This window comes from Xiphias gladius, chromosome 4 (genome assembly GCF_016859285.1).
Source record: "Xiphias gladius isolate SHS-SW01 ecotype Sanya breed wild chromosome 4, ASM1685928v1, whole genome shotgun sequence".
NCBI lineage: Eukaryota > Metazoa > Chordata > Actinopteri > Istiophoriformes > Xiphiidae > Xiphias > Xiphias gladius.
The window spans coordinates 9,720,982-9,739,704 of record NC_053403.1 but is presented as its reverse complement, the minus strand read 5'-3'; the positions used below and the strand labels follow the sequence as shown (position 1 = coordinate 9,739,704).

At 45.7% G+C, this 18,723-nt stretch overlaps 1 protein-coding gene across 2 annotated transcripts; it reads left to right on the top strand.

The window, feature by feature from the left end:
- The first annotated feature begins 5,144 nt into the window (after positions 1-5,144).
- Positions 5,145-18,177, top strand: LOC120789266 (sine oculis-binding protein homolog). 2 transcript variants are annotated; one of them, XM_040125878.1, is made up of 7 exons: positions 5,145-5,438; positions 8,167-8,296; positions 8,621-8,815; positions 9,543-9,694; positions 11,044-11,139; positions 11,368-13,302; positions 15,626-18,177. In XM_040125878.1, exons 1-6 carry the CDS (start codon positions 5,346-5,348, stop codon positions 13,291-13,293), a joined length of 2,592 nt encoding a protein of 863 aa, XP_039981812.1. In that variant the 5' UTR covers positions 5,145-5,345; the 3' UTR covers positions 13,294-13,302; positions 15,626-18,177. The 2 variants fall into 2 exon arrangements, with proteins under 2 accessions (XP_039981812.1, XP_039981811.1); XM_040125877.1 differs by having other exon boundaries at positions 11,347-13,302.
- Positions 18,178-18,723: the final 546 nt, after the last annotated feature.

Below are 18,723 nucleotides of genomic sequence, written 5' to 3'. Positions count from 1 at the left end.
GCAGGAAAGATGGATGCGGAAAGTTCAAAATGTATCAAACCATTCTGTACCACGGCTTCTTTGCAGTGGAAAAAAAATAAATTGATCATGTTTCAAAACAAGGGATTAAATTTGATGAAGCAAACTGAGATTAGGGACAGAAATGGCAATTAATTAAAATGTCAATCGCTGTTTACTACGTTTAAATCATTACCAGACTGTTATTTTTGACCAGTCATCGAGCCAGTAGCATACACTGTCTAACAACATAGGATGACTGGTGGGTCGGCAGAGCAGGTAAGAGAGACCTATGTCCCTGCGCGTGCGTGTCAGGTTTCGTTTTGGCACGCCGCACCGAAAGGAAACTTTAGATTCTCTCCCCGCCCTCGCCCAGGTAGACAATACACCGGACCTGAATCATTAATTCACCGGAGTGTGCGCTAATCCAGAGGTAGGGACGCATGTGGGGGGGAAAAAAAAAAAAAAAACCCCAAAATGCTGTGGCTGGGAGTGGGATTTGATTCGAGACCCACATCAGAAAATCGGCTGACCAGAATTCAGGGTCACGTTCGTTTCCCAACGGAGCTCCAGGTCTAGCCAGCCGCGGTCCAGCCTCGTTATTACCATGTAAACCCTGTCCCGAAACATCGCCGAGGTCAAATAACCCATCGTCACACACTTCATTTCGATAATTCTATAATAATCATTTTCCGAAATAAAAAAAAGATAACGCCCCAAGCCCCACCACCGAGTGCGTGAAATCAATTTTACAGCTACGAAACAACTGAAAAGGGAATAGAAATGTCACCTTACCTGTGTTGATAAACATAAGGCGAACACAATCACTCCAAGCTGAACGATCGTCATTTTGGACATTGTTGGGAATAATTTTTTTTAAATTTTTCGTTTTTTGTTTTTTTTAATTTTTTGTTTTTTGCAGTGATTTGGCCCAGGTGGAGGAGGCTGCCCGCAGACGCTGCTTCTCTCTAATGTGGACGCTGCACCAGACGGAGCTTTTTATACCAGCTGCGGCTCTGTGACGTAGCCTATAGGATACCGGCGGGGTCCCGGACATGGTGGCTGGGGGAGCGTTACGCGGGATCGTAATGTAATAATGGAGGTTGGTTTGGACCGCAGGGACGTCCGTTGTGGCAGCAATGACTCACTTTGGGCTAATTGCATACAGCAGTGGTTCTGTTGCAACACCGAGGAAGTCGGCGTTGAGCACCAGGCTCCATCCCACTCCTGAGAGTTTTCCACTGTACCACCTTATGTTGCGGTGTCTTGCTCAATGGCGCGACTCCTTGTTTGACAAAAAAAAAAAAAATTTGACTCCCACCACCTCGGTGGCCAAATAAGTCCAACCGGTGACCATCTGAGCACCCCCCCCCCACACACACCCCCCACCCCACCCACGGCACACGGCTCCCGCCGCTATGTTGCCATGGTGATAGCGATTCTTAGGCTGCTTGGCCTGGGCGGTGATCGGGGCTATGATTATTGAGATGATAGGTACATGTTTCATCCGATGAAAGGATTTCATGCCGAGTTGTATTGGCAGGAAAGTAAAAAAAAAAAAAAAATCGAATGAAAAGGTAGAACAATGGAAAACTGAGAAGTGAATGCGACCTGTTGAACTGTCTCCGCAGGTTAGGCTGTATATGTATGGCATCAGCGACACCCAGTGTTCCGGCCAAATTCAAAGTTTAAAAAAAAAAAAAAAAAAAAGTTGTGTGTTTGTTGTTTAACGGCCATTCAGGGCCAGTAATAAATAATCTATGTATAATTTGCTGCCGTTGAAGGTATGTGATATTTCAATGATCACCATTTTAAAATAAAATGGATCTGTGTGAGCAGTATTTTTTTTTCTCGTATCCATTTGTTGAAACTTGTAATAACCCTTTATTTTATAGCCATTTAAGGAAAAAATTAATATAGGCTTACACAGGCTGCACACATAAATACACACACAAACTGCAGCAAGAAAAATCTGGGGGGGGGGGGGGCAAGCAACGTGTGGATACACGGGATTTGATCGTATTTTGATTTGGATGATGTGATATCGTTTTTGTATTGTATATGTAAGAGTCATTGGTCACTGGCCAAAGGCCATTTTCTGGCTGGTTTACACTGGTTTATCACCGCATACAATGTTGGTTCAAACTGTTTAGATTAAAAGATGACAATTGAAAGATTGGGGAGAACCGGATTGATGAAAATTGCCTCGTGCCTTTCGACGAAGTTTTGATTGGAGCCCTAAATTGTGCTGCCCTGGGTCAGAGGGCACACAAATTCCCTCACGTCCTTAAAGCATTTCTGTTACTTTGTCTCAGTTCAACCCTGACATGAAATTTCCTCAAATAAAGTGTTGACAGCGCCGACTTTGCGTTGGCCTCAATCTCACCAGCGCTTGAAGAAAAATGGCGAGAGTTTATTTAGATCACATGTCGATAATAGGATTTAGATTTAGTATGCATGTGTGTACGTTGGAGAACGGGTCGCTGTACTCGTTTTCTGGTTGCTTATGCAAAAAAAAAAAGAAAATTAATTTTTAAAAATAGCCCAACTTTTGAGGGAAATGTCAAAATTGTTAGTGAATGCAAATTAAAATTAAGATTTTTTTTATAGTTTATTTGGCCACTGGGCCAGAAACACAGATGCCCTGAACACGATGACTATATTCGCATGTAATTTGACGCAGGGAAAACACCGGGCTCTATCCACGAGCCCAGCTATTCAAAACTAATGGGTAGACATCGCCCCCCTACGGCGACAACGCATCACTGTGTTGCTCCCGGAGCACATGGGGATCGCACTGTAAACCCCGATCCGATGCTGAGGACGGCCAGCAGCGTTTCCAATCACCCTCCAAACCGACAGGATACGTTCACCGTGATCACGTGTCCCTGGGCAATAATACAAGTAATGATACATAATGCGACCAATGTTTTCATGATTCGGTCCAGATGTTGGAGATTACAACTTTAGACCTAGAAATACTGTCTCCAGTCCCCTGTCATTGGTGTAAGTGGATTTCGGAGGGAACAGTGAGACGGTCTTATCCCCGCCTTCACCCCCCCAGAGGAACCGAAAGGGACAGCGCTCCCTGTAGAGGCACCAGATGTGCGCTGTTATGGAGAGGAGGAGAGAGGGGGGCCTTTTGTGCGGCATCAGATAAGCCCTGTTCCCAAAGCCGAGCCGGATCAGGTATCATCAGCAGGTCTACGAGGGGGCGAAACCCAACGCCTGCGCTCCGGATCGGGTTTCTGTTTACACGAGCGTAGTCCCTGGATTCCTCCAACTAGAGCGGACCGGGGAAGGCTGGAGACAGGGAGGAGAGAGGCTCTGAAACACCCCTCCTGTCCCGCCTGTCTGTCTACCTGTCTGTCTCTCTGCATGGGGTTGGGCGACCAAGTGAAAGTCCTGCAAGAGAGAGAGACGTTTGAGGATGGAGAGGAGCAATCCAAAACCAGATGCCCTACATTTCTGGTAATGAATTGACCATCTTTATAAATTATATTTACCACAATACGTGGGAGAATTGACTTGATGTTGGCTAAAATGGGGACCTTTAATAGAATATGACCATATGGTGGGCAAATAAAAGCTGTCCGAAAGGACATTGATGTCTGTTTATGTTTCTGGAATCAACCTGATCGTCTCCATCTTTCCATCACCAGCTGAGAAACGCGATATTGTAACAAATCCTCTGACCTTTGCCATCAGGAATAACCACGGGACAAATGTTTATGTTCAAAGCTCTTATTTGCGCACAGGCACAGGACACACACCTCCCTCTGCCTAAATGTAAATCCTGCCCTTAGGCGTGTGGTACTTTTCCCCAGGCAAAGGGTGGCTCGGGGGCCAAACGTGGACATTTCAGGTGTTGTTTTTTTTTTTTGTTGGTTTTTGTGTGTGTGTGTGTGTGTGTGCACTGCGCACACAAAGTCACACACACACACAGGCAGTGATCAAACAGATGCCATGAGAGAAAGCCCCGAACGTTCCTCCACGGTGTCACTTAACTCACAGTGATCTTTTTATCTCTTTATTTTAAGACAAGAGTATACATACAGTGTTTGTACTGTGTCCCCTCAGATAAAACACAGTCTTTGCATTCCTTGTGAAATGTATCTGTTGAGATTTGGGAGGGGTGGGCGCCAGGTATTGGGTTACACCAAATCAGAGGGCCCTCCCTTCCCTATCCGGAGAGGGCAGCGTCAAGCTACGCGGAGAGAGCAAGAACTGGACCGGTAGCTGGGCGATTTAGCTTTCATAATAAAAGCGGAAAATGTTTGTCTGTCTGTCTCTCTCTCTATCGCTCCCTCTCTGTTCGTGTGTGTGTGTGTGTGTGTGTGTGTGTGTGTGTGTGTGTGTGTGTGTGTGTGTGTGTGTGTGTGTGTGTGCGTGTGTGTGTGCGTGCGTGAGGGGCATTGTAGAGCAGAAAACTTTAATTATACACGAATGATGGCGCTAAAGGTACCCTCTTTTATTTCCAATGTCTGCACTGGAGTATTTCTTTGCGTAGCACTTTTAAGCAAATTTTCTGTACTTGGTCTCATTTAGAAATAAAAGAAACTGTGTAACATTTATTCTTTTGCTTGAACTATGCTGATCATAGTTAATAATAATAATGTTTAGTGTTATTGTTTATGTTCTTTCTTTAAATTCATCGTGTTTGATTTTTAGTTTTTTGTTTGGTAATTTGTTTGTTTTGGTATTGTTTTAATTGCCACACTATTAAAGTTATAAAAAACAAAAAAATAAAACGATTTTTTATTTTATTTTACAGGAGGCTCTTGCCTGACCTGTTGTCACACTGGTTGGTAAAAAACTGTTGGGACAGTGTTGTGGTTAGAAGCTTTAGCTGCGGTCAAAACATGATGTCAAAAAAATGTTCAAATGGTTTGCCTCTTTTCTTCTTATACTTATTATTAAGTATTTTGTGATTTTGTTTTAATTAATCCTATCATCAGAGTTTCTTAATTAAGTTGGTGATTGTTAAACTTTGGTTGACCATTTCTACCAGGAGAAAAAAAAAAACCCCCAAAAAAAACCGTTAATAGAGAGCCAGTAAGGGTTTACTTTGAAAGTGGTGACCGGAAGACGTGTCTTGGGTACCGGTAGGAGCTTGACAGCGGCGGAGCGGAGAGAGTGGGGATTGTTCGGCGAAGGAGCCTCCAGCCCGGAGCGCACGCATGTTCAGTGGACTCGAATGGTGTGAAGCCCCAGATGAAGGACTCAGACGTCCGGGAATGACAGCCGCTGTCACCGGGAGTGACAGCTTTCACTCTGACCTTCTCCGCTAAAACTACTCCAGCTGATACCTAACACTGATCCGGATCGGATCCAGCCAGACCGGGACTATGCCAGAGATGGAGAAAGGGAGACCACCGGAAAATAAACGCAGCAGGAAACCCGCGCACCCCGTAAAGAGGGAGATCAACCAGGAGATGAAGGTGAGAGTAAATGTGTGTGCCGCTGCTAGATAAGTTTTTATCAAGCGAGACGTCTTCTCGACCGAGTGTTCACTTTTTTACGCACACAACGACTTCTTACTGAGGCTAGCGAGAGTCAACTGCGCACAAATCACTGCTTGGAATAATCAGACGCATACGACGTTTGTTTTCAATGAATGCTCTCCTTGTGTCTTTTATTTAAGCAATCAGAACTCACTGAGACATCTTAGTCGCGGGGTTTTTTTATAAAAGCAACGGGCCCTTGGCAGAGTTGGAGGACAATAAACTAATTAAAATAAATACGTATTATTAGTCCAAACTGAAAATGCCACACGCAGCCTGAGAGAATGGGACGTTTTAATTATAGATGTTAGCAGTGAAGAAAAGAGTGGGCTGGCCTTTGCCTGCCAGTGACGCCATGTCAGGCCAGCTGTGGCCGGACGCTCACACTCTAATGTCCAGCGGAGATCCAGATGTGCGTCACTTCTTCCCCGCTCCTGCGGCGCGCACACTTGCTGTACCACAGAGGCTTGCCCTCATGCCTTCCAAAAGAGAGAGGGCATTTATATCCTCCAAATAGCCTTCCTCATCACGCTGGGAAAAACACTGATGTACTATCACGCAGTTTTTTAGGTCACGCCGAGCTAAGGGTTCCCGTCAGAAGACAACTGTTCACTGATGACACGTCCTCTAAGAAACCTGTCCTCGGCTCCTTGCTTTAAAGGACAGCCACTGCACAGGCAATGATAAGTTAAACAAGAGTAACAGACGTGACTCCCTCCCACCATCGTGAGCCCATTACTGCATGGAAACTAATCCATGGATTGTCTGCTTTGTTTGGGTTTGGACACTGGCTATTTGAGACTTTGACTATGGTGGTAAGGGATATCTGAGGCTCCTTCAAGCAGGGGCTGAGAAATCTAAAAAGACAAGCAAGTTTTTTTTGGGGGGGTGGGGGTGTTTGGGGGATTCTGGCCTTTTCGTGAGAGAGGAAATGTGCTCTTTTTGTGTAAGTGGTTTGGATTGTAGCGTTTGATATCCAGGGGAGGTGTAGTGTTACAACTTAACTAATTTTAATCAAAACATGTGAAACGCTATCCCCGCTTGATGTAAGCCTGCCTGTGCTGAATCTCAGGGTCGGCCCCGGTTTGTTGCCTTTGGCTGCAACTCTCTCTGTGGTTTGGGATATGGCTTGTCACTCTCACAAAGCAGATGTTTGTCTGAACTGCCAAAAAGAAACAAAAACAACATTGTGGGAAGTGGAGGGGTGGCTGAAGAAAAAATTGCCCGCCTTTGGTTAACAAGAAAACAGACTACATGACACTGAGCAGCATACATGTAGGAGTGTTGCCAGCAATGTAGTCCCTCTTGGAAGGCACCACAATGCCCAAGTTCGGCACGATGGGAAACATGCCAAACTTTAATTGTAGAGTAAAATCCTAGAGATGCCCACCTTTAAAGAATGAGTCAAAGGATGAAGGGACAAAAGGTAAGACAGTAAGAGAAAGACAGACAGGAAGGCGGGGAGGCAAACTGATTTCTTACTCAGCTGAGGTCCAGCCTAGTGTTGTCTCTGTAATACATCTGTTTCAACACCACATTCGGACCTACTCCCTCCACGTCAGACCGGAGCGCAGCACAGGACATTTGATACTTAACTTTAATCATCGTTAGGCATATTTAGCTGGATATGATACCCCTGCTTGCACTCACCCACACACTCTCCCAGACACACATACACAGCAGAAAGTGAGCAAGCAAGGGAGAGATCCATTTCTTTGAGGCCCTAGTGCAGAGCAGAGGTCGGAGTGAAGAAAGCAGGGGAAAGAATGTGCAGTCAGTACTACAGCACTACAACACCACCACAGCAGACTGGCTGTGCTGGAAAAGGGTGAAACCTGAGAGGCAGCCCTGTGTCGGGTGTCAGGGCTGGAAAGGTGCTGGGTTGGAGGGGAGGTAGGGGAAGATGGAGGGAAGATGGGAGGTGGGTCGGAGGGGGCAGAGGAGAGAAAGAGAGGCAAGGGGAGGGACAGGGAGAGCCGCAGAAAGTGAGAGAGAGAGAGAGAGAGAGAGAGGGAGAGAGGGAGGGAGTGGTGGACATTGGAGAGAAGACGGGAGAGGAGCGGGGCATTTCCGAGAACCGTGGGACCTCGCTGTGGTGTAGGGTGTCCCGCTCTGATTTCTGCCCGTTCCGGATCAGGTTTCTCCTCCAATCCGGTTCTCCCAAAGCCACAGAGAGAGGTGGGTGGATAAAGAGAGAGACCTTTGTGTTTTGTTTTTTTTGTTTTTTTTTTCATCTGGTCGTAATAAAAAAAAGAGACCACACATCCCATCTGTGGAGAACAGTTTTCTTTTCTCCCTCTTTTTTCCAATTAAAAGAGATAAACAAAGGATGATTCATAGATTTTACACTGGTGTTAGGTTTTAAACCTTTCCGTCTCAGATTTAGCAAGAGTAAACAACTTGAATACATCATGGAAAAAGCGTCATACTGTACTCCACTGTGCCTGTATTCATTTCTCCGACGGGGCTGGGGCTGAGAAAGAATCCCTTGCATTGATTCAGAGGAGGAAGGTCTGATTATGTTTAACATAGGATAAAAAGTTCCACTAACAACCCTAACATGTACAGTCACAATTTCCCATTTGCAGGCAGGCTACGACTCAGTTACCCTATCCCTTTACATAGAACATTAATCAGTGATGTCTTTGCCCCTCTTCTCATGCAGACGTTTGCAGAAAGCACCATGAACGAGCTCCTGGGATGGTACGGATACGACAAGGTAGATCTCAGAGACTCAGAGGCCAATGAGATCAGAAACTACAGGGAGAGGCGTCAGCATGTGTCTGTGCTAAAAGGTGAGGGCAGGTATCGGCAGTTCACTGTTAGAACAGAGCCCTCTTAAATTTACACTATCTAACAGGTTATGCAGGTTTTAGTGCAGACACTGAGTCACTGTTCAAATTTGCTAGACATTGCTCTCGTGTAGATGCAACTTCTCTAGTTTCATTCATTAAGATACATCTATTGTTTCTCAACATGTTTGTACTAAAAATCATTGTGGGGCATTGTCACAGGTGCAAAAGTTAATACAGTATCATGTGAGTCAAACAGTGGATTTATACTACTGTACTACATGGCAAATCCAAATCACGGCATTATGTTATGTTTCCGTTTTCCAGAAAACTCATTGCCAAAACCCAAGTGCCTGGACACCAAAGTCAGTCATTCAGTCCTGGCCATGAAGAGTGGAGAGAGAGAGTCCTCCATTATCCCCTCCTCTTCACCCTCTTCTTCGTCAACAAGTTCATCCCTGACCACCCCCAAGGAGCACAAGAGTGCCCCTGTCATTGTCCCCCTTATAAAGCCATCAGCAGGTATATTGCAAATTCTATACACTAAAATATAATGATAAGTGTCAGGTCAGTTATTCTGAACAAGCTGATGTTGCTCTAAAGTCTCCCCTTTATATACCATGCAGTTTATAAGTATTTGTACATGTTGCTTTGACTGTGCACGCCAATACTTTGTACCTAAAAGAAACTGCATTAATGATCATAAATTGCTGATTTTTATCTTTTATTTTGAAGGCGTTTACATCCATATTTGATGAACAGGGATTGTGACCCTGTCGGTGTCCTCCACTGTTCAAAGTTTGCAGGAATTACTGTACGTATAAAATAGGCTATAGTTCTGATCGTTTTCACCCAGTATGGATGTAAATACCCTCAATAAAAATGAAAAGATCAACTCTTGAACCTCAGTTTCATTTCAATGCGCTTGAGTCCTGATATAAAACAATATAAATATGTCACTCTCCATATAGTACTTACTAACTGCACAGTAGGGATGTAGCAGGATCTCTGTGCTCCCTGAAAGAATATTTATTTCAGAGCATATTTTTCTGTTCAGAAAGAGCAAACGTGACTCACTTCTCTTGAGTTCTGGTGAGATGCTGAAATCCTCTGTAATCATCACTCTGATAAGATCTTTTAAACCCAATAGCCACACACACCTCTTTGGAACTGAGCTTTCATCGAAGTTGTGTACCTTTGCAAACTGCACCTATTCGCTGCCCTCCTCTCTTCTGATTTTCCCCTGCAGTGGAAGACGTACAGAATGTGCAGATAGTGTGTGTTTGGTGCCAGAAGGAAGGTGTAAAACGTTACTCTCTATGTATGGGCTCTGAGCTCAAGAGCTTCTGCAGTGAAAAGTGCTTCGCCGCCTGCAGACGGGCCTACTTCAAACGCAATAAGGTTAGTGGTAAACAAAAAATGTACACATAGCATCACTGTGTTTGGTCACAGGCATTTGTTTGTTTGGCATGGTTTGTCCCTTGTTGGTGAGATGTCGCAAACGCTGATATCTATATGGTGATGAATGATCTATAGATTTGTTTTTATATTTTTTAATGTGTTGACTTCAGTAGAGCGTTGCACACAAGCATATACGTACACATGCACATAAAGGTAGTGTATATGGACAGAGGTTCTGCCAGCTGTGTCGCTCTCCATACACAGGAGAACCAAGCATCAAGTGGTTACTGGCAGGTAAACAGACCTTCCGAAACAGATACTCCTGATCTCATGAGGTCATAGCTGATGGATTCATTTACAGGAATTTAAAAAGGGGAGCGGGGTGGGAGGGGTGTCTCTGAGAACACACTTTCTAGTTATTATGGAGCAGCCAGTATAGGAATGGAGGGAGGGAGGTCAAAGTTTGTAGAGGACACTTGGTATCAGTTTCGCGTTAATGGAGGAGGGGCTGGCCATTAAGTGGCTTTGGTCTGGTGGACAGGAAAGCTGTAACTATGGAGAAGCGCTCTGATGCACATTGCCATGATTTTTCACCTTTCATTACAACAGGGATATACCCTCTTTGGTATGGGGTGACATGCGGCTGTATTGCCTTTCACCCTTGTTGTTGTTTATACTGCGACAGGTTTTTTCACAAGACGGCAGAGACAAAAAGGAGGCCTGAACAAACTGTGCGCAACAAGCCCTCTAGTTTTTCGGAGGTGGGCAGGAAAGCATTGCCGTTAGCTTGTTGCTGCTTGTCTGAGAGGAAGGCCAGGAGGCCTGGGGCGAGGTGTCCACTTTCAGTGCATACCTTACCTTCAGCTGCCTCATGTTTCGTAACTCAACACGACTCAATGGGTCACAGAGATGGGGGAGCACTCAGATCTGCAGCAGATCAGCTTACATGAATCAAGAGGAATTTCCTATATTAATACTGGCTTGGCCATTAATAATATTACAATACATCCCTTGAATTATCCCCCTACTCAGTTGTAGAATCATATCTGTTTAACAAAACTGTAATTTCCCTGTGTTGCACTGACCTTTGGGGTTTGGTACCATGCTTGAAGTTCAAACTGCTTCTAACCTTCGGGACAACGCAATTCATTATAAGCTATTTTTGCACTAGTTATATAAGAAGCTCAAATTTGGTTTAATAACCACAGAATGAATTTTGATTTCAAGCAATTGAAGATACATCCTGATGAAATTGAGAACCAATCCATCAAAAGTAAGGGGAATGCAAGTCTGACAAACTGCTTCACAGCGCTTGCCATGTGTGTCACAGTGTGGTTTTCCCCTGTCAGGCCAGAGATGAAGACCTCCATGGTGAGAGATCCCCTCAGCATCCCCATACAGAGGACTCGCCCAGACTGGTGTTGAAAATAAACAGCAATGTCAGAGTAAGAAGACACTATCAATGTATTTTGTTTTCCAGTTTTAAGTATTAATATAACTACGCTATGACATTACAAGCTTTATACATATGTAGCTTGCATTCTTACAGTAAGAGGTTTGGAAAAAATTCAGTCCTCCTCCTTTTACTGTATAAAGAATTTGTACACAGGTCATAAAGTTTTCAGATCTATCACTTCAATGACCCCCCACAGTCTCTCTCCCCTGTGCCGCAGGTATGTGATTGGTGCAAGCATGTCCGTCACACTAAAGAATACCTGGACTTCGGATCTGGCGAGGAACGGCTCCAGTTCTGCAGCACCAAGTGTCTGAATCAGTACAAGATGGATGTTTTCTACAGAGAAGCCCGTGCAGCTCTCACCAGCACCAGCTCTAGCCCAAGCAGAACCAGTCAGGAGGGGAGGGCAGACAGCAGTGTCGCCGGGCAAAAGCTGCTCACTCCAGAATCTTGGAACAGCAACAACAATATAGGGGAAGCGCGTCATAGAAACCTCTCACCTAAAGGTCCTGCTCTAATCCATGGATCAGCAGAATCCACTTCCATATCCTCCTCAGAGGCATCCTCTTCTTCTTCTTCCAAGGTCCATGTCCCTGGGCTGAGGACCCTGGAGAGACCCATCCAGCCTCCTCCACCGCCGCCTACTGTGGAAGTGTCACCACACCCTGCTCCCCTTCCTCCTCCACCTCCTTCTCGCCCCCCTCTGGAACATCAGCCAGTGCCTCAAATCCCTATTCCCTTCATCAGACCTCCTCTTCATGCTCAGGGCCTGAAAAGCCCCCTTGGCAACCCTCCCAGACATCCAGCCCCCCCCTCCAGTCCTATCCATAGACCTCCTCACTCTCCTCACCTGCAGCCCCCCACCTCCTCTTCCATAAATCCCCCTGGACTGATGCACCCCTTTCCAGGAGCCTACTTCCCTGGATTGCACTCCCCTCCTCTGAATATGATGCCAAGAGGTCCTGTCCCAATGCCTCCCATAATGAACTTTGGTATTCCTTCCTTTAGCCCTCTCCTGCCCCAGCCCACTGTTCTTGTCCCTTATCCCATCATTGTCCCCCTACCTGTTCCCATACCCATTCCTATCCCCATCCCTGTCCCTTCTAAGGCAACTCTAGAAACTCCAAGTCACAGTGGAGTTATCCAGCCTGTGCCAGAGGGGGCAGACAGGGGTAGATCCAGGGCTACCAGGCCAGCAACACCAGGGATCCCTGAGGGGGAAAGTAGATTGGTAGCCAACAAATTGGGTGGAACCTTGACTCAAGGTCTCCCCTCGCCAAGTGACCCCAACACAAGGGACACAGATTGGGTTAAATCAGAGCGGCCATTCCCATCCCCAGCATCCACACTTAATAGTGGAACATCCTCTCCCAGAGCACAGTACAATGAATCCCCCTGCTCAGCTCAAGGGTCGGAAGGGTTGACAGACTATAAGCAGCAACAGTCAGAGCGACAAGTCATCCAAAGGGTTCTTCAAAGGACCCAAGTGAAGTTGGAGCCCAGTACCAATGGAGTGGTGGACCTTTCAGGGCTCGGGGAGTCAGGAACTGGGCAGGGTACCAGATCAGGGCTCCACGACATCATCAGACCGACCCCTCCTCTACCACAGTCCCCTTCACATGGCACTGTCTACCACCACCAGGACTCCCACACTCCACCTTCACACACCCCACCCAGTCCCACAGGGAGCAGCCATCCAAATGATGTCATGTCCTCTGCCATGAAATCTCAGGACCACGGTCCAAATGGGATGTCCTCCTCATCCACACCCTCCAGTCCGGACTCCTCCCTAACCCAGAGAGTACCAGCACCACCCCCTGAGCCCACAATCAGCGAGCTGGAGGCAATCAAAGAGAACAAGTGCTCTGTTGTTGGTCCAGTGCGGGTTGAGGGCCCAGTCAGCCAGTCAGAAGAGCCCTTAGCAGTAGTCGGGGAAGTAGGAGAGGACCCCCATGTTCCTGATGAGGACCACGCCTATGCCCTGCCCACAGCGCCAAAGACAGGTGGGACCACCACCCCGCTGCTCTTGCCCAAACTCAGGGACAAGGGTAGCCTGCGAAGCCCTGCTAATATGCAAGGTGCTGGAGACATGGAGCCAGCTCTGAAGAGGCGATGCCTACGAATCCGAGATCAGAATAAGTAGAGGATGGAGGTGAGAGATTCTATCTATGCTAGGCGAGGCAATGTATAGGTAGCTTTGCTTTCACTAGTTGTTATTATATCTGGTATTGGTGAGTTGCACATTTGAAGGAGGACCAGAACTACTGTCCCTCCTTATCCTATTCAAATGTCTGCAGAAGACATGGGTGGGATTTACTGCATCAGAGCATTTCACAGATTGTCGGGTAAATTGAAGAGTATGCCATGTTGATTCTAACTGTATTTACATAAGATTTCTAAATCTCATTGCTTTGTTCTGTGTGACAAACCCCACCCATGTGGTATTCCACACTGATTAAATTAAAAACTAGCAATTATTTATAAACGCAATTTAACCAGGGACTGGAAAATGTGCGTATACACACATACACACATACACAGGGCAAGCTTAATCACAGGTTTCGCAGTATGCGCGTGGTCACTAAACAGCATGGCGCCAAAGAGAGAAAATCCCAGTAACCTGGCACTCCTAAATGTTCTAAGGTTACAACAGGGGAAGGAGGTGGAGGGCACAGGCAGTGAGAGTCACTCTGAAAGGCAATCACTTCACCACAACCTGACAGTCACAATGCTTTGTTTGCATGGCAGCCTGTTTTTCTAGGCTCTGTTTTGGCAAGATATGTGAGTGTATGTCTGTTTAAGAGACAGAGAGAGAGAGAGAGATTTCTACACTTTAACTAATTAGCTGATGCACTTGTCCAGAGCATCGGTGAAGACAGATGGCTGCTTCTGAATCAAAACCATGACCTTGAGGTTATGGGATAGCCCGTCCAAACTGACACTCAGACAGATCAAGTGAGGCTGCCTATATGTGACCCAAAAGTTAAACTCTTGCTTCATTCAGTATGAAAATGGAAGCAGCACAGACATATTTCTGAGGTCGCTATAGAGACGGAGGTGATTGTCAGGCAGACTACAAGGCGCTGTGAATATGAGAGCCAGCCCTCAGCTGTGATAGAGCTCTGGGGCTTCATCAGAAAACACAAGGGCAGAACCAGAGCGATCCAATTACACATGTCATAATGACACCCTGTTCTGGCTTCAGCTTGTATCTCTCCCATGTATGAGTTTTGCGCTCTCTTCTCCTCTCCCCTTTCAGTTCTTTTCCTTCTTTTCAATCACCACCACTGTCCCCTGCCAACCAGATGTTGTTGTTAGAGTGCAGCAGAAAAGCCTCCTTACTTTGGACCAACTGAAGGCCATCCTGATTTCACTTTGCCCGATTGGTATTCCAAATGGCTGTAACACCACCCGTTGTCCTCACCCGCTGGTATCTCGCCATAATGAGATCATGTTACCATTTTACTGTATGTCCTGAGATTAATCTGCTGATATTACAGAGACGGTTTAGATTTCAACCGGCCTGCTTTTCTCTCCATATTCTGCTCCAAGCCTCCAAAGGCCAGGGGTCACCTTAATGATTGTGTTAAAAAAATGATGGCTGTTGATAGAGAAAGTAACACATAAACCTTTATCTTGTACCCCAGTGTTACAAGATTCCCTTTCACCAATGAATTCCTACTTTACTCTTTGTCATTTGTTGTGGTTTCATGCGTCCCCTTAGTAACTAATACATATGAAATCACAGCGTGCTGCTTGTGTCGTGCAGACGGATTTATGGCCCTTCGTTGTGTGTAATGGGAGCTGGCTGCCGTATGTGAATTACTTTAGCCGGCCAGCTCTGTGTTCTGAGCTGAACCTTTCTGTCCTGTTCTATTGTCTCTACTACTAAAAGTTGTTTAAATCTGACAGAATCAGCATCCAACTGGAGGATTTCACCCCAGGAAACAGCCCGTTTTTTCGTCTCAGTTTTCCTTGCCTTTATTTGGGATATTTTATAGCCCCGTGTAATCTGATCCCACCACATGGGTATTCGCTGAGCGTTTGAAACTAAAACGCAATGGGACAGAGGGAGTACAGAACCCTGGCTTGGCCCTTACATGTGTATGTGTGTGTGTGTGTGTGTGTGCGCGCGCGCGCGCCTCTGTTTACGTTTAATATGTGTTTGAATGAAAGTCTGTGTAAGTGTGCAAGAGAGAAAAGCGCCAGATGTTCTTGGTTTTATTGTGTCCTGTGTGACAGTTATCTGAGCGTTGACATGACTAAAAGCCTCATTCTTAGTTTTTATGTCAAATGGGTGTATTAAGGAATGAGTGTCCAGGGCAGGAGGGGTTGATATAAGATACGGTAGAAATGTAAATTACACAGAATCAGCCCAGAATCTATAACATCTCACCACTCTTTCTCCCTCTCCTTCTTTCTGTTTTTTTTTTTTTTTTTTTTTTTGCTCTCCCCTCTCTCCGCCTAATGAACAGACTCCCTGTTTAACACTGTATGGCAGTGCCAGATTCAGTGCCACGCCCTCTGGTGGACAACGCCAGTGCTAACACCCTTCAGCCTGTCCCTCAACCTGTCAGCCCACCAGAGCGTTGCTCTGCCTGTAGACCAGCAGGGTGCCAACCCAGGAAGCGGTCCAGATGGCCATATTATCACAAGTCAACGTGGGGGAAGAACACAACACAGTCACACATTCTGTCATGGACCAAAGAGTATTGCTGGCTTGTGTGTTATGTTGTGTTCAGTGAGTGTTTGATATGGAGCATCTCAGATCTCCCAGTCTGACATTGCCCTGCAGTATGTCTATGCGTGAGTATGTGTGTGCACGAGTTAGTGTGGCTTCCCAGATGCACTCCTCCTCCTCCTCCTCCTCCTCCTCCTCCTCCTCTTCTCCTTGCTCCACACAGCAGACAGAGCTCTGATCAGCCTTGTGTGGTCTTCTCAGATGGAACCAGAACATGATCTCTTTCCAGGGGAAACGGTTTGTTTTCTCTGCCTGGCTTGCACAAAGAGCCACATTGTTCCTCTCCCCATATCCCACGCTGACTCCCGACTCCAGGTTTTGGGTTACCTGGACGACAGGGGCTCAGACTTCAGGAGCTTTTTTATTTTTTTGACCGACAGCCAGGAATATAGTATAACCTTCTCCCCTCCAACTCTCCACCCCAATCTAAATACGGTACACACTACACACACTAGTTCTGAGGTTTGATTCCTCGCAACTGATTGCCTATGATTCCCTACTCTGCTCACTTCCTTCAAGGGAGGAGAGAAATTCTGCTGAGATTACTTTATCCTTGGGCAGTTTACACACTGTGCGGAGAGAGTCTGGCTGGGCTGTTAAGACAGACGACTGAGCAGTATAACGCGATCTCTGATGACAGAGGATGCTCCCTCTGCCTCTTCTAAACAATGTAAAACTACATAGTATACACGAGGGGACGCCTACTGATATACAGTAGCCGAGACGGTCTCTGAACACTTTGGTCGTCCTGATGACACTGGTACATAAATGCGTGATTTACAGACCCTCCCTCACCACTCAACCGACCTGCCAAGTTTTAAGAGCAAATCAGGGTCTGAATCACTTTTAGCGCCAAGTGTCATGCATATTCATGGTAAAATTTAAATCTTGAACATTCATGGCACATGACAGTTTAACTGGTCCTAATTCTGATGTATTTCTTTATGTTCCTGGCTCTGACCAGACGATTCTAAAAAAAAAAAAAAAAAAAAAAAAAAAAAAAACAGCAGCAACAAACTTCTAATATTACCAAACGTGGTATTATACTCAACCACCAGATGCTGTAGTATGCAGCGATCAGTATTACAGTTCCCACTGTTGAGGATACCTGTTGGGGATTTGAACCAGCTAGATCACTTAGAGGCTTTGTCAACAACTGTCGCATTTGCAAGGTTTCAGTTTTTCTAGTTGAAGTCTACACAGATACTATTTGATGTTATATTAATTTATGGATGATGCATCTGTAGATTTTCACAAAAAAAGTGCTTTATTTCTTCATTTGTCTTTTCTTTGACGATTGTATTTCGTGAGTGTTGAAGCTCTTAAATGCCCCTTGTCTTTATGTATATATACTGAGTCCCCACTAGAGAGCAGTATTTGCCTTTGTAACTTTGCACCTGCCCTTTTCTGACAAGAAAGCACCAGGAGGCCCATAGGCAAAGTCTGCTGAAACCCATACCATCACACAGAACACAACACTGCACTCAGTGCCAACTGACTGATATCCAACGCCAAGTACGTAGATAGCTTTTCATGCACATATTGTTACCATTATTACATCTTTAAATCCGAATATTGCCTATTTCAGCCGTGTCATGCCAAGAGGGGCCTCTTCTTAATGTAGAGTTCAGCAGTCCCCCGGGATGAGTAGTCACCATGACCTACTCCTAGAATAACTCCAAAAGTGGCCGACTCCTGCCATCATTCCAAAACTACATGCCTATCAGTTTGTGTGTGTGTGTGTGTGTGTGTGTGTGTGTGTGCGTGTGTGTGTGTGTGTGCGCGCATGTGCCTACAGCGGCAACACATCTGACTGTCTCCCCGCTCATTCCAGCCCACATCCTCGCCACAGGCCCTTGCCGGTACGGCAGGATCATCCTCGGCTGGGAAGGGGACTTTGTCAACGGCTCGTATGAGTCAATGATGACATCACTCCGTGCAAATAGCTGCGGTGTCAACAAGTGGCCCCTCTACCCTGAGGCCAGAGGCCAAAAAAAAAAAGAAGACATTATTAAGACTGCCATTATTGGTTTTATTGCACATTTTAATCATTGCCATTTCTGACCCGATACAGCGTGTGCGTTACTCCAAAGTTTTTGACTTAAAATGCTTTTGTTTCGGAGATTTTGTTGCTCTTGCTGCCTGAAATTTGTAGGTACTTTCTGACCCCACCCTGTCAAACATTTAGCCCACTGTTCACAGATTGTTTGTATTTGAATACAGATTCAGTAACCAAGAGCTTTGGTGGAGACCTCTTTGTAAAGTAAAAAAATAAATAAAAGTTATTCTAAGAGCAAGGAGATGTCTAGTGTGTTTTTTCAGAGCTTCATCTTTATGCTTATACTTTTTATTATAGCAGGGTTTTTTTTTCATCGTCCTCAACAGCCATTTCGTTGTGATGTATCCCTGTAAATCTTAATATTGGCCAAGTATTTAACTGACTCCCACACATAATAACAATTACCCAGATTTGGAGCTTAGATAATGACCTCTCACACACTGCAGTCCCGGTAAATGTCTATTTTTAGCGCCTGCGCGTCTGCGAGGCCGCGCATCAGCATTCCTGAAATACTCAAAGTTGGTCGGGAATCTGTGCAGTGACGGTAAAAGGGAGGACTGAGATAAGAGAGCAGGAATTCCGGCCTAGCGAGGGCTCGCTGGGAGCTGTGATTGGAGGTTTTAGAGAGGGGCAGTGATACCCCCGAACGGGGGCAGCTTTCCAGGGGCAGGATAGATGCCGAAACTGCAGGACTGGAGTCCTTAAAACAATCATTACTAAACAGGTAAAGAGTGGATATGTGTGGGAAGATTTCTTTTTTAATCAAGTCGCCT